The sequence below is a fragment of the Pipistrellus hanaki genome (assembly GCF_964339955.1).
Source record: "Pipistrellus hanaki genome assembly, chromosome: 1".
Classification (NCBI taxonomy): domain Eukaryota; kingdom Metazoa; phylum Chordata; class Mammalia; order Chiroptera; family Vespertilionidae; genus Pipistrellus; species Pipistrellus hanaki.
Window position 1 is genome coordinate 184,577,067 of NC_140503.1, and position 15,354 is coordinate 184,592,420.

The 15,354-nt window shown below is 35.5% G+C and overlaps 1 protein-coding gene across 1 annotated transcript in view; it reads left to right on the forward strand.

The window, feature by feature from the left end:
* GABRG1 (gamma-aminobutyric acid type A receptor subunit gamma1) overlaps positions 1-14,024 on the forward strand; it is a 42,764-nt gene extending 28,740 nt beyond the window's left edge. The window contains exons 6-9 of the mRNA XM_084901057.1: positions 931-1,068; positions 1,186-1,338; positions 4,829-5,040; positions 13,314-14,024. Of these exons, the coding sequence (XP_084757183.1) occupies positions 931-1,068; positions 1,186-1,338; positions 4,829-5,040; positions 13,314-13,583 (773 nt within the window). The 3' untranslated portion in view covers positions 13,584-14,024. The remainder of the gene's footprint in view (positions 1-930; positions 1,069-1,185; positions 1,339-4,828; positions 5,041-13,313) is intronic.
* The last annotated feature ends 1,330 nt before the right edge of the window (positions 14,025-15,354 follow it).

Genomic DNA, 15,354 nt, shown 5'->3' on the forward strand with positions numbered 1-15,354 from the left:
AATATTCGTGCACAGGTAGGGTCCCTAAGCCTGGCAGGCAATCAGGGCCGATTGGGACTTTTTGGCTGCTGGCCGGGGTCTTCCTTCCCAGCTGACGGCTGCCAGCTGGGGCCTTCCTTCATTCCCCACTGCCCCCTGGTTGTCAGTGCACCTCATAGCAAGTGATCCAACTCCCAGTCTCCCTGTCAAACACTTTTCGTATTAGCCTTTTATATATATAGATAGTACTGGAAGTCTTAACAAGAGCAATAGACAAGAGAAAGAAAAAAAAAAAAAAGGCATCCAAATAAGGAAGGAAGAAGTATAACTGTCACTTTTTGTGAAAAACATGATTCTATATATAGAAAACACTAAAGACTCCACCAAAAAAACTATTAGAAACAATAAGTAAATACAGTAAAGTTGCAGGATACAAAATCACTATACAAAAAATCTTCTGCAAAAAGCAAAAAAAAAAAAAAAAAAAAAAAAAAAAAAAAAAAAAAAAAAATCCACTGCATAAATATATTAAAAGAAGTAAAATATATAATACATTTAATAAAGTAGCAATCAAATAGAATTCAAAAAATAAACTATTTTTTAGAAATGCATACCAAAATATCTATAACAACTACAAAAAATTAAAGAATTACCCTAGAAAGAAGGTTGGTGTTTACCTCCAGGTGGGAGAGAAAATGCTATATTGGGGTTGTCATATGAGATTTCCTGGATACTAGCAGGTTTCTATTTCCTAATTTATGTGGAGTTACATGAATTGTCATTATTCTTTAAAATATACACGTACATTTTATGGGGTATTTTTGGCATATAATATAGTAGAACAGTGAAGAAGAATTTCAAAAAAATTTGTCTTTGGATAATGTTGGTATGGCAACTGTAACATATTTGGATCTTGCTAATTTATGTATTTTATTTTAACATGTTATCTAGATGGATACCCTAAAGATGAAATTGTCTATAAGTGGAAAAAAACTTCTGTAGAAGTGGCTGATCCTAAATTTTGGAGATTATATCAGTTTGCATTTGTAGGGTTGCGGAACTCAACCCAAGTTTATCACACGATGTCTGGTAAGAAAGAAACACAAAATTGGTGAAATAGCATTTGTATTTCAACTTATGGGTTGGAATATATACTTTTGTACTTATCTTATAACCATGATAAAACTTTTTTTTCCTTTCTTTCAGGGGATTATATGATCATGACGATTTTTTTTGACCTGAGCAGACGAATGGGATATTTCACTATTCAGACCTACATCCCATGCATTCTGACAGTTGTTCTTTCTTGGGTGTCTTTCTGGATCAATAAAGATGCAGTACCTGCGAGAACCTCACTGGGTATGACATGTCATATTATGCTATAAGTCCCATGAAGTGTCATGGGACTTTTATAAATATTTTAATGTGATAAACTTTATTGTTGAATATATTAGAATATTTCTCTACACTGCAATCAAGCAAAAATGAAGTTACTCTATTGTAATATAATGTTGAAATGCATACACGAAAAACAAAATGAAATAGAAATGCAAAGAACTTAGAACTTCAGAAAATATTTTCATTGTTTCTATTACTAGAAGCCAGGGAAAGCATGCATACACTGCAAGAATTAATATACATAAAAATCATACATAATCCCTGAGTTTAATTTAGTCAGCAATTTCAATCACTTTTCAAGATTTTATTTTCTTTTTTAGCTGGATCACTAACAGCCAACATTTACTGACTAGTGTGTGTTAAGAAGACTTTGAAGCGCCTTACTCTTACAATGGTGCTAATGAATAGTCAACTGTTCTGAAGGGCAGGTTGCTGAGAGGAATAAGAATCTTTTTGTTGTTATTAATCCTCACCCAATGATATTTTTTCCCCCATTAATTTTTAGAGAAAGTTGGAGGGAGGCTGGGGAGAGATAGAGAGAGAAATATTGATGTGTACTACATGAGCCCTGATCAGGGCCAGGGATGGAACCTGCAACCCAAGCACATGCCCTTGACCAGGAATGAAACTGTGACCCTCTGGTGTACAGGCCAATGCTCTAGCCACTTGGCAACACTGGCCAGATCAGAAACAATTATCTTATAGGCTTTGGTAATCTATAGACTGTGGACATAGTCTGTGAATACTTCTGAGAATTTCCTGTAATATAACACTACTTTAAAATGTAATTTGTAATTCACACTTGATATAATAGACTTTTATTTTCATTCTTTAGCAACCCATTACAATAACCATCATATAAGAAAATTTTTCTAATTGCTATACATTTGTTTAAAAAACTAGAGGCCTGGTGCAGGAAATTCATGCAAGAGTAAGAAGGCCTTCCTTCCCCCAGCTACCAACACCAGCTTTCCTCTGGCAGCCAGGACCCGGGCTTCCCTCTCAGCCCTGGCTTCGTCCGGAAGGTCATCCAGAAGGATGTCCAGTATAATTAACATATTATGCTTTTATTATTATAGATGATGCCTTAAATTCATGCATTAATATACAAAGACCGCTCACTGATCAATTCCCAAGAATACAATAGTGCAGGAAGTGAATCACATTGCTGAAAATTGTGTCTTATAAAGAAAGTTAGAGCTTTTGCTCTTTTCAACAGCAAAGAGGTTTGCATTTTGTTTCTATGATAGATAGCAGTGAATAACTTTACTCATAAATACAGTAAAATGCAAATCTCATAAAAGTAGCAAGGTAAAGCCTGAGGCATCCAGCTCTGTGTTTGGAAATGCATTTCCTCTGGGAATCTAAGCAGAAGTGTAGGCATAGCTAGTGGATAAAGTGCACTCATACCTGAGATTTGTTTTGTTTTTAAAATAATTATAATTTCAAATTACATTTCATGTCAAGAAAAAAGAAATGATTTTTTTAATATGCTGCTTTGAATATAACTTAAATATTATATTTTTGTTTTTAGCATTATTATTGTATTTATAATATCTAAAAATGATTTGAATAAATTAATTATACTATTGGGTTTGTCTGAAGCCCACAGTTTCATGAAAGAGAGTAGCCAATTGTGGAATTTTTTTGCATGAATTAATATTTTTTATATTAGTAAAGAGAAGTGATAGATCTAAATTGAAGGATATCTTATAGTTATGGATTCTATGTAGTTGGAATATAAAGTTTTTTACATTTGAAGGAAAATTCCCTGAGCTCACTTATTCAATGCTAGAGGCTCGATGCATAAAATTTGTGCAAGAGGTCTCAGCCCTTGCAGCCCATCTACCTCCTCCCAGCCACATAGCCCCGCCCACTGGTCATTCTGGAAGGCCGCCCAGAAGGTGATTTCACCATCCAGTCTGATTAGCTCTTTATTATATAGGATTTCATTTTTATAAACTTGTATCAAATGCTTTTGATAAAAGAGGCAGTGTTCTAGGTGCTTTAGTATTAACAGTGAACAATATTTATAAAATCCTCATGTCTATGGCACTTACATTTTGGTGGCATATAGAGTTAATGTACAGATATGAAAAGCATAGAAAAAATGTCAATGAGTGCTAAAGGTTATAAAGAGAAAGCAAAGAGAAAGAGAAATGGCTAGAGAACAGCACTAGAGGTGATAGACATAACGTTTGCTCTTTTGTCTGGTGGTCAGGCCGGACCTCTCGGAGGAGGTAGCAGGGACTTGGGGAAGCGTGGAGCTAGCCTGGCGGATTACTGGCAGAAAGATGGTGCAGGCCGGGAGAACAGAAGGTTCTGAAGTGGATCTTCTTCACCATGCCATGACTGGTGTCCAGAAAGATAACTGTGGCCAGAGCTGACTGATAAGTGGGGGAGGCGGGGGCGGGGGAGAGATTGGAGAGGGTGGGCAGTGGTTAGATTACATAAAATTTAGTAGGTTTTTCTAAGGACGTTTTGGTTTTTATTCCAAATGTGGTAGGAGATTATTATAGGATTTTTGAGCAGGAAAGCCATGGAGAAAACATTAATGAATCTGCTTAATAATGCAATAGAATTCAAAAGACCAAAATTTTCCAGAGTATATTTTCTGACCAAAATAGAAGTAAATTAAAAAAAAATTCTAAAAATAAGATGGATAACCATGCCCTCATATATTTAGAAATTAAGGCATAGCCTTTTAGATAACCCTTGGATCAAAAGAGAAAGTAGAAAATATTTCAAAATAAGTTTCATAGATATGTAATATATATAAATATTTGCAAGACACAGGTAAAGTATTGCTTAAAGGGAAATTATAGCTTTAAATACGTTTTTATTTTTAAGAGAGAGGGAAGGAGAAGGAGAAAGAGATAAAAACATCGATGAGAGAGACACATGGAATGGCTACCTTCTGCATGCCCCCTCCTAGAAATCCAACCTGTAACTAAGGCATGCGCTCTGACCTGGGAATCAAACCCAGGCCTCTTTGTCCATGGGACAACACTCAATCCATTTAGCCATCCCAGCCTGGAAAAAGTTATAGCTTTATAATGCTGATATTAGAAAGGAAGAGAGATTTAAAGTCTATAGTCTAAATATCCCTTTTAAGAACAAATAAATTCCTTTTGGCATGATGGGGTTTATAGGCAGCCTTGTGACATTTAAAAATGGAATCCTCTGTTACTACAGAGCAAAGGAAGGATGGGTACAGGGAGTCAAGTACTTGCAGTCCACGGAATGGAGATGACTAAAACACAGACAGGAGAACACTTTGAACAGAACGTAGCTATGGTTACCAGTATTTTTTCCCCCCTGCCAATCACAGTAATCATACCCTTTTGTGTCCATTGTTTATTGCTGCTCACAATATTGCGAAATCAGGAGAAAGGATGAAAATGGCTTGTTAGGTTATTTTTCATCTTCTACTGTCTCCCTCCCTCCGCAGGCATTACCACCGTGCTGACCATGACCACGCTGAGTACCATTGCCAGGAAGTCCTTACCTAAGGTTTCCTACGTGACGGCGATGGATCTCTTTGTTTCTGTGTGTTTCATTTTTGTTTTTGCAGCCTTGATGGAATATGGCACCTTGCATTATTTTACCAGCAACGAAAGAGCAAGGGCTGCTAGAGACAGAAAGCTAAGACACAAGGCCTCGGTATGTTAAAAATCCTTATTTTATGAATGGCAATTTAATATTAGAGGTGCTGTTTGAATGCTCATGTTATACTTCCTTAGACAAAATACAAACAAAAATCAAATGAAACTGGAGTACCTCACAGGGCCCATCCAGGAAAGTGGATTTACTAGTATATTTCCTCTTAGAGGAGACGCTTGGATCACCTTTGTAAAGACCGGTTTTGTGTGCTGTGAATGTTTCCAAGTGCTAGGTTCTTATACCTAAAAAATTGATTGAGATCATTCTTTAAAGAGATCCTACGTTCGTGTTTAGAATTTGAAAAACAGGTGGCCCACAAAATTAATTTACCTTTTAGAGACAAAGATCCCTCCTTAACATTGGTATTTGGCTGTGTTTGAAAGTCATAGCCATACAGGTTTTTTTTTTGTTGTTGTTGTTTTTATTTTTTATTTTTGGATCCTGCATGTTTATATTCTATCACTCCCTCTTCCCTATCACCTTTGTAATGACTGTTTTTTTACATCCTAACTTATGTCACATCAAGTTGATATAATTGATTCTAAGATACTCAAGTGTTGGGTGATTGACTATCATTTCTTGTGATAATGGCCATTTTAAAACCTTAAAGCGATATCTAACAATGCTCACGTCAGCTGTTCCTCTGAGTGTTTTACATGTGTGATTTCATTATGCTCCTATGAGTACAAGTTCAGTAATTTGCACAAGGAAAGCCACAGGAAGTGACTCACACCCAGGTCTTTTTTTAGTGCCAGAACTCAAGTTTGTGACCCTTATTACCTTTTCTCAGAGAACTCGGAAAGTAAAGATTCCTTTCTCCAATATTAATTTTAAAAGGCACTTCATTGCTGACTGCAGAAAATGTTTCCAATGTGGATTTGTTCCAAAATACCCAAATAACTGGCAACGGTATAAAATAGCCATGATAAGCTTACCACAGTGTTTATACAGTGAGGCATAGAGTTTTCCATCTTTGCTCCTATACTTGTAAATTCTAGGATTCAATGATATTTCTCCCTCCCCCTTTTCATTAGTTTCTTTAAAAAGCTTTGCCATACTTATAAATTATATTTTACTTTTCATGTTATAATCTAAGGCACAGATCTTTGTGAATTTGTTTTCAGATCCCTACAATATTCCTAGAAAGCAGAGTGGATTAACTTGCGGTACACATTTGAGAACTTACATTGTAGAATTAGCCTATGAGTGTCTCAAGTTAACATTGTTTTAATTTATGCATAGCACATACCATAGCCCCTAAGTGGACAAATTGTCAAAGGACAATGATGTCAATGTTAATATTGATCTGCTAAATTTTAGGAAAGGAAAAATGCAGGTTTTCTATTATTTTCCTTGAATCAAAGCCAATCATCCTTTTCTGGATTTTCCATTTCATCGTACATTCATCCATAGCTATGTTCAGGTACTTCCTTGAAATTTTACTTTTAGTGTACAATCTCACTTGCATTCTCTAATTTCATTCTCAGAATATAATGTAGGTGTTATTTTTATAGCATCTAAGGACACTCAACCAATAAGTGGCTGCAGCTAATCACTCTGATCCTATATCATGCACTCTCAATGACACTGCATGTCACATTTACTCAGGAAGCTACAAACTGGAGGGTAAACTGTACTATTATGATGTTTATTTAATCATTCATTCAACAAATATTTATTAAAGTCACCCTTGTTCTAAGCACTGCTTTAGAATAGTTATTTAATACAAAATATACATGCTGAGAATTCAAAATTTAGCATAAGGCCCAAGAAACAAAGTACTAAAGATGGAAAAATAAGGAATAAAAATTAAATGAGGACACATATGTAATACCTTAATCAATAAGGAAAAAAATAGGTGTAACACATTAAAAATTGAATGATCCCTTTGAAGCACTGTATTTCAAAGCCAGATAAAAGTTATATTTGACCTATTATAATTGACTACCTGGGTTCCAAAATTATTTTCTTTAGAGCTATCCATAAGCAAGTTCTATATTCTCTTCTTTCTGTGATTCATGAGCTCTTTCGATAGTAAATGTCACTTTGGGTGAAAAACTGAGATCAGTAATGAAATCTGACTCCCTGTCTGGTTCAGTCATATATTCTTGCTAATCAGATAAATCAATATGAGTACACTTTTATAAAGAATAGACCTCTGCTTGCTCTTTTCTCAAATGTCCTAAGAGCTTCGTGTATCTGATTTTCTCCTGTTTCAGCCACCGTAATCAAATGCACAACCTAGACAGAGAAATCCTCTCTCTCTCTCTCTCTCTCTCTCTCTCTCTCTCTCTCTCTCTCTCTCATCTATCTATCTTGTCTTTCTCTCCCCCTCTTCCTTCTTCTTCCTTTCTCCCCCCTCCTTCTTTCACTTCCCTTCCATCTAACTATGTTTTTTTTATAAGCTAAAAATTCTGAGTAATTTAAAATACAGTATTTCCCCCTTTTTTAACCTTAAATTACTATGACAATAGTCAGACCAGGACCAAGAACTTTGACTAGAGTCACTGAAAGGTCTGTTATTGAGCAAAACTGAAAATCCCCTTTGTTGACCTATCTATGACTACTTAACTGAGGATCCCAGAGTACCCCAATTTATTTTCATTATAAACAGATGATACTTTAACACAATAGATTTTTGGCTTCAATGAACCTTCTTAGAAAAACATAAATCAATTAGGGTGCTTTCTACTTTAATAGCCATTTGATATATTAGTCTGTCCTTCTTCCCTCCCTCCATCTGTCATTTCCTCCTTCCCTCCTTCTTTTCTTTCTTCCTTTCTCTCTCCCTCCCTGCCTCCCTTCCTTCCTTCTTTACTCTATCCTTTCTTTCTTAAGTTCTTCTTCTCTCCTTTCAACATATCTTTTTCTTTTCTTCTTTAATTTTAATTGTGAACGTCAAAGACATTTTAATTTGGTCCATATTCCCATCCAATATATATCATTATGTTTTTATTTCTACTCATTAAAAACAAGATTTGTGTATCTTTGTGTCAACATATTACCCCCCCCCAAAAAAAAAAAAAAAACAAAACAAAAGAAAACACAAAAAACTAAAAAGTTAACTATGTGGGAGCATGTAATTAACATTATTTTGAATCAGGTAAAGGTCACAGGAATACAATTGTAGTAAACTAATCATTGCCAGCTGAAGAATAGTTCATTATGAAATCAGAACACTCAGCCTATAGATGATTAGAAATCTCAGGAAACTATCTTATACTCACACCAGTGGCTTGTTATACCCATTAGAGGACAGAACTTACTGGTAATCTCTCAATTTGATTAAAATGTAAAATGATAGAGATTTATTTCACCAGCCATGAACAAGACACTTCGGAGAGAAAAATGATAGAATGTATTCTCTGCTTTCAGGATCTTTAAATCTATTGTTGAAAAAACACATTAGATATGTAAATGCCAGATAATAAAGTGCAATACAAATGACAGTCCAATGTAAAAGTGAAAAGTAAATAGATACTCCAAGGGAATTAGTAGTTAAACGACTAATTTCAAATATGGTTTCAGACACAGAATATTTTCTATGATGTGCATAACTAAAATATAATTTAAAGGATATGCTTTATTGAAATATCTTGATCTCATGCTCCAACACAGTGGAACTCTGACTAAGAAATGTGCAGTAGCTCTTCTGGGGATGGACATGTAGAACATTAGGCCATATTGTGGTCCTGTTTGTCATTTCCATTCTTCCTGCCTAAAGTCAGTGTTGATGGACAAAACAACTCCCACACTCTGAAACTCTGATGGACAGAACAAATCCCACATCCTGTTCTTGTTTCCTGAGCCCTTTCTGAAATGCGGCTTCTTTGAGTCAATTTTATCCACTGGCCTATTTCCATCTGTTCTTTGCCTTTTATAAACTCATCACAAATTCTGTCATGCTGATGGGCAGCTCAGCATCACCGAGACTCACCTTTATGTGGTTTTAACACTGAAGTGCATTTTGTAAATTTTGAATTTCTGCCTGATTTTGTGAGAGGAGAAAATGTATGCTTAGGTTAGCATTTTCAAATACAACTTTTTAAATAAAAAATTTAATAACAGTAATATTAGTCACTATTATATAATATTAATAACATTACCTAATAATATATTCTATTCATATTACTAATATGTGATAACATATAATTAATGATCTTAACATATGATGTAATAATTATATCATGTGCATACATATAAGATATATATATAATTTGTACATATTTTTTTTATTTACTATTTAATAATATTTCATTGATAGAAGTATGTCTTGGTACTTAAAATATATTTTGTATATTTAACCAAGTTACTAATATATGTAATATAATATTTAATATACAACCAGATAATAATGCATATGTAATAAGAATGTAATCCATTTTTCAAAAAGTCACATTCAGCTATATTCTTAGTGATTTTCAAAATAACAAAAAAAGGTATGTTCTCAAAACTTTATCATTCAAAGTAAGAGTAAATTTTATTTAATTTTGTTATTTCTTTTTTTATCACTTAAACAGATTTATTTTTTATTTTTTTCAATCCTTGCTATTTGGGGGGTGGAGGAAGAGGATATCTATTTGAAGAGTTACAAGCTGGATAATATAGTTGCAGTTTAGATAAATAAGGTTTGGAATGTTGGTGTTCTTCAGAGTAATCTTTCAGGAGTTTTTGGTTGACAGATCTGCCAGTCAAAATATTCATTTTATTGATATTGCATCAGCTCTTAGACTATTTTTTCAGCACTTATAATGTCTATTTCTATTCACATTAATCAATCATTAAAGTGTAGTTTCTTTCAATTTCTGAATTTTGGGTGTTTTTGTGGGACAGCAAGAAACAAGAAAATTGTCAGTATAAGGTGTCACTGCCATATGAGGCCTCCATGATTTTGACACTAGAGATTAATCCATTTTTTAAGTGACTCACTTGAGATTTTTCTCTATCTGTGTGCACTTTAGTGTTTAGTCATCCCTTTCATATACAATCAATATTTTCTGACAGACACACTATATTTCCACTTATGGCAGTTCTGAGTGATATATGAAATGTGTTTTATACCATATAACCTTGAAATTCCCAAATAACAAACTTGTATTTTAATCACTTTTCACTCTGGTGAGCATTTGAACTAAGTATTAAGTGACAGGGAAATGAATACAAATGTTTCCGGTTTTTACATCATTTTAGTGCTCCACTAAAATTTAGGAGTCTCATAAAGTATCCCCAGTATCCATCTGAAAACATCTCTCATTAACATTTAATAAACACTGTCTCTGCTTTTTATGATACATCTAAGCTGGTGAAGTCATGAATTTATTTGTATTGAGGGCATTTCTCCTTATCTCCAGGCTGCACATTTTGTTTTTAATATGAATATTATGACTTGCCTGATGCATTTATCTTTTTAAAATATCACAAAATGTGATTATTTGCTTCTGTTTGCATACACTGAATTTTTATAATTTAGTGGTTTGGAGTCTATGTTCCTCTTTAGAAATAAAATGGATTTCAATGTAAATTCACATTTTAAGAAGTTATAAGGTTTTGGTTTTCACTTTTAAAATCTTCCCATACAATATTTATTTGTCATAGCTTTGTGAAATATTTATTTGAGATTTAAGACTAAAAATATATGGACATTTTCATTAGAAAGAATTTAGATAAGGTTAAAACAATTTTAATAATGGCAGCATTGTACTTGCTGTTTAGACAACACAACCACTGATTATAATAAGCTGTAAAAATCTCATCTTAAAATAAACCCTAAACATGCAGAAGTTTTGAAAGAATAAGTATTACTAAAACTCCATTCATATTTTAATTGCCATTTTATTCAATAAAAAAACATTAATAATGTTTTTTGATCATCTTTTTTTTATATATATAAGATTTGGGTTTTTGTAGTTATTTTGCTCTTACTTGTTTTAACATACTTTATACACAATTATGATATACTAGAGGCCCGGTGCAGGAAATTTGTGCATGGGTGCGGTCCCTAGGCCTGGCAAGTGATCAAAGTGTGAGCATCTGGCCTGGAAGGGCAGGTCCCAGCTGACCTCTGGCCCAGAGCAGCACCTGGGTCCCCGTGCCACCCGTGTCCCACTCCACCTGAGACACGGTGCCCGAGTCCCCGTGTGGAGATGTGGTGAGCGTGGCTGGACACCACAGGCCAGGGCACAGCATGGGCTTCTAGGCCGCCCAGCTACACCATATGGAAGCCAGGCGATCAGCATGCTCTCTCCTGGCCAGCCTCGCAGACCGACTCCTGTACAAACCCATGGGGAGCCCAATTGGCCCCTGTGATCTCAGTGGCTGCAGCCCTGCTCACCTGGAAGAGACCACACGAGTGTGGGTGGACTTTTTGTGGTGCCTGGCACCTGAGCACAAGGGCTTCCCCGGTGGGCGAGCCCTGGTGTCCCAGGAGAGGGTGGTAGGGGGAGTGAGAGAGAGCGGACACCCTGCATTCTCACTGAACTTCATCCTCCTCATCTCTGCCCCCAGGTAGCCGGCAAGATTTCAAAGCCTTCCATCCAGGCGCCAAGGGAGGTTGGTTGCTGCCAACCACCTCCAGTTCCCCATCCCAGCCTGTGGCTTGGCCCCATCAGGGAGATCAGGCCTTCTGGAGGAGGGGGGGGGCCAACCTTCACTGTGGCAGGCGGGCTGCAGGCCTATTAAGGCCTGCTGGCTCTAGGGAGGGATCCAGGAAGTCGGCCACCAGCCCCAAGGAGGGAGCCGGCCCTCAGTCCCCCTGGGGAAGGGGCTATGTCTGCCACCATCCACGCCGGTTTTCTGTCCCAGCCCGGGGGGGCCTGGCCCCAATTGGGTTATAGGGGCCTGCTGGCTGGGGGGAGGGACTAGAAGGTTGGCTGTCAGGCCCAATCTAGAGATCAGGGCCTATGGGTTGGTGTCAGCTCCTGCATTGAGCATCTGCCCCCTGGTGGTCAGTGCACATCATAGGATCGGTCGTTCTGGTCCTTCCAGTCATTCTGTTGTAATGGTCACATAGGCTTTTATATAGATGCTGTTCAGGAATCAATATGAGCAGCAACGATACCAACAATACGTATTGCCTATCGGCAGCTGAATGCTTGCTATGTTTCCAATGGTTTGCTTGGTGCTTTATGTACATTATCCCATCTTATCACCAAATAGGCCCATGTGTTGTCATTGTAACTTGTACAGCAGAAGGCAACAGAGGCATAAGAACAGTCACACTTCCTGTTCAAGGTCACACACAGCTCTGCTGGCAGAACTAGGACTTCCGCCCAAGCCGGTCTGACTCCAAAGAGATTGTTTTAATGTATCATAGTGTCCTGGATTGCTTAATTTTTATATTTAAAAATATTTTATTATTTAATTATTATTCAGATCCTGTTACTTTTTATTCAGAAAAGTTAACTTGACATGTATCCCAAATAATCCTGACAATAATAGTAAGATGGGAAAGATGAAGCCTGATCGTTTTACATAAATTCTGAAATATACTCATCACAGCTATAAAAAAATTAGATGCTGATACAATTTCCGTTTTGTGAATAGCTACATTGGTAAAAATGAGACAAAGTTTGAACTCCTGAGTTTTTATCTCCTGCCCATTCTTTCCATAAAGTTTGATGCCTGGGGCTTATCCACTACTATAACCCCATTATATATATATATATATATTTTTTTTTTTTAATTCGCTCAGTTTCTCAAACCTTGTTTATCAAAATGTCATCTTTGCTATTTTTCTCAATATTACTAAAATAAATAACTTGCATAATATAATAAATAGCAAGTAGACATTTATGGCATTGTAAATGTTTCAGAGTAAAATATCATAGAAATATCGTTTGTTTAGAATTACAGTTATGGTTAATATTTTAGTGGATCATCTTTAAAAGATAAAGCATATATTTCATCTCTGAGGGGTTTTTGTGCAAATTCTTTGAGATGTAAAATAATATTAAGTTGTGTACAAAGTAAATAACATAAAAACTCACTCAAATTGAATACTCTTTTTTTCTTTTTACGCTTTAAATACTATATCTATGTTTTATTGTGGACAGTGTTACAGATGTCTTCCATTTTCCCTCCCTTCCTTTACCCCCTCCGAGGAACCCCTACCCACCCCCTGCCGGTCCCTCCCACCCTATTGCCGTGTCCATGGGTCCTCTTTTGATTTTTTTCAAACCAAGATTATTTTCACTGCATTCTTTTAGAGTTTGCCTTGCTGGGACAGATTGGTCTTTTTTATAATGCTCCTCTCTTTGTCATTTGTTATTCTACAGATATCTCCTGGACTCCACCCTGGATCCACGCTGATCCCGATGAACAGCATCTCTCTGCCACACGGAGAAGACGATCGCGGGTACCAGTGTCTGGAGGGCAAAGACTGTACCAGCTTCTTCTGCTGCTTCGAAGACTGCAAGACGGGGTCCTGGAGGAAGGGACGGATCCACATCCGCATTGCCAAAATGGACTCCTACTCCCGGATATTTTTCCCAACAGCCTTTGCTCTGTTCAATCTGGTTTATTGGGTTGCCTATCTTTACTTATAAGTTCTACTTGCTAAGAAAGAGCATAAGAAATTTGACTAAATCCAATATAATCTATTGTATTTCAGTAAAATGAAGTTTAAATTTAAAATTCAGAGGAACTGATGACCAAAATGTGAATATCATTGTCATCATTTTAAGACTTTCATAGGTAGGTAAAGTAGCAATTTGCATATTAAGTTACTTAAATTTGTGTAACACAGATTATTTGTAAAATGCGGTCTATTAAAATACTCATATATTTTTACTTAAATTTTATTTATATTTCTTAAATCACATTAGGATTTTTGGACTATGTTCCTGGATTCATATTTTAAAGATATAATAATTTTAATACATAATTTATTTAAATACAATCTATATATGAGTGAGCCTATTCTAATGCCTGATATTTACGTAGTAATTTTTCACCTAAAAAATATTGTTAATTTTTTTTCTTTCTTTTTATTTGTAAGCCCTATTTGGAATAGAGGTGGCTTTAAAAAAAAAAAAAAAAAAACACACATAAAACCATGATTTCCTGGGATTTGTTTTCAAGATGTTTGACTCCAAGGAAGAAATTAACTTATTTATAAATTCTTTATTAATTAAATAACAACATTCCCATTTTACATAATTAAAAGGCCATTTTTTTATCTGTTTTAGTGAAGTCTATTTCCTGACACAGTATTAAATAAAACTCTAGTTACATTTATTGTGTTGGGTTTTTTTTTTAACTTAAATTTATTGAGGTGACATTCGTTAATAAGATTATATAGAATTTTTTGATAATTTACAAACTAGGATGGGAACCACCAAAGTCATCTTTTTAAAATACAAGGTAAAAAATATAAGAGTGTTACCTTCAATCATTTTATGCTCTGTTTCTTAGCATTCATGTAGTAAAAGGAATTAACACTGAAATATTTAGCTCTCCCAACCCTGGAATTAAATGGAGAAAGAATTGATTTTTTTTTTTTGTATGCTCTGCAAATGTTACATTCCCTAAATTAACAAAAACACTGCGGAACTGTGCTTTGTGGTTAAAGAATTATTACCTAGCAAATTGAGCAACAGTTCATATTGAGGGCATGGTCTTAAATATGAACTACTATCATTTTTCAGACTAGAAAAGTTTTGGAAACACTGTTTTAGGAATTTTCATATATTGCCTTTCCCATCTCCTAAATTTGGACACTGCCAGTTTTACAAATTTGTTATGATTCTCTATAATCTTCTCTTCTAGGAGATGGTAGCAGGCCCAAAAGCCAGGTTACAGGTGGAGTACTGTTAGAAGCACCTCTAAGGAGCTTGAGTGTGGAGGCTCTCAATTACTAGACACAGGAGCAAAGAACGTTTCACTCTAATGTAAAGCCTGCTGGTTAATAGCTTCCAAACATGTCTTTTGTTAAGAGGGAGTTAACCGTAGGCTTTAATCTTTATAATATTGTAACTAGTTTGGCATATCAATTGTTTATGAAAAACCTGTATTCATTCATTATCACCGAATTTTCTAGAAAATCTCCAGAGTGGTCTTGGAGATAAAAGTTAAGAATTCTTTCCATTGCCAAGAGCAACTATCAGGATGAAGTGTTTTGATAAAGGCCTATCTTGTTAAGTGGATGAAGCTATCGCCTGTACAGTTGACATTCTAGTTTTTAATACAATGCCTCCTTCACATGGTTAATAAATACATGAGTAAGGGTCAGTCATGTTATACTTATGTTTTTAGAGTATAGTTATTAAAAATCTAAATGTATGTCATTGTGTGCTCCCCAGATATGTTTGAATGTTT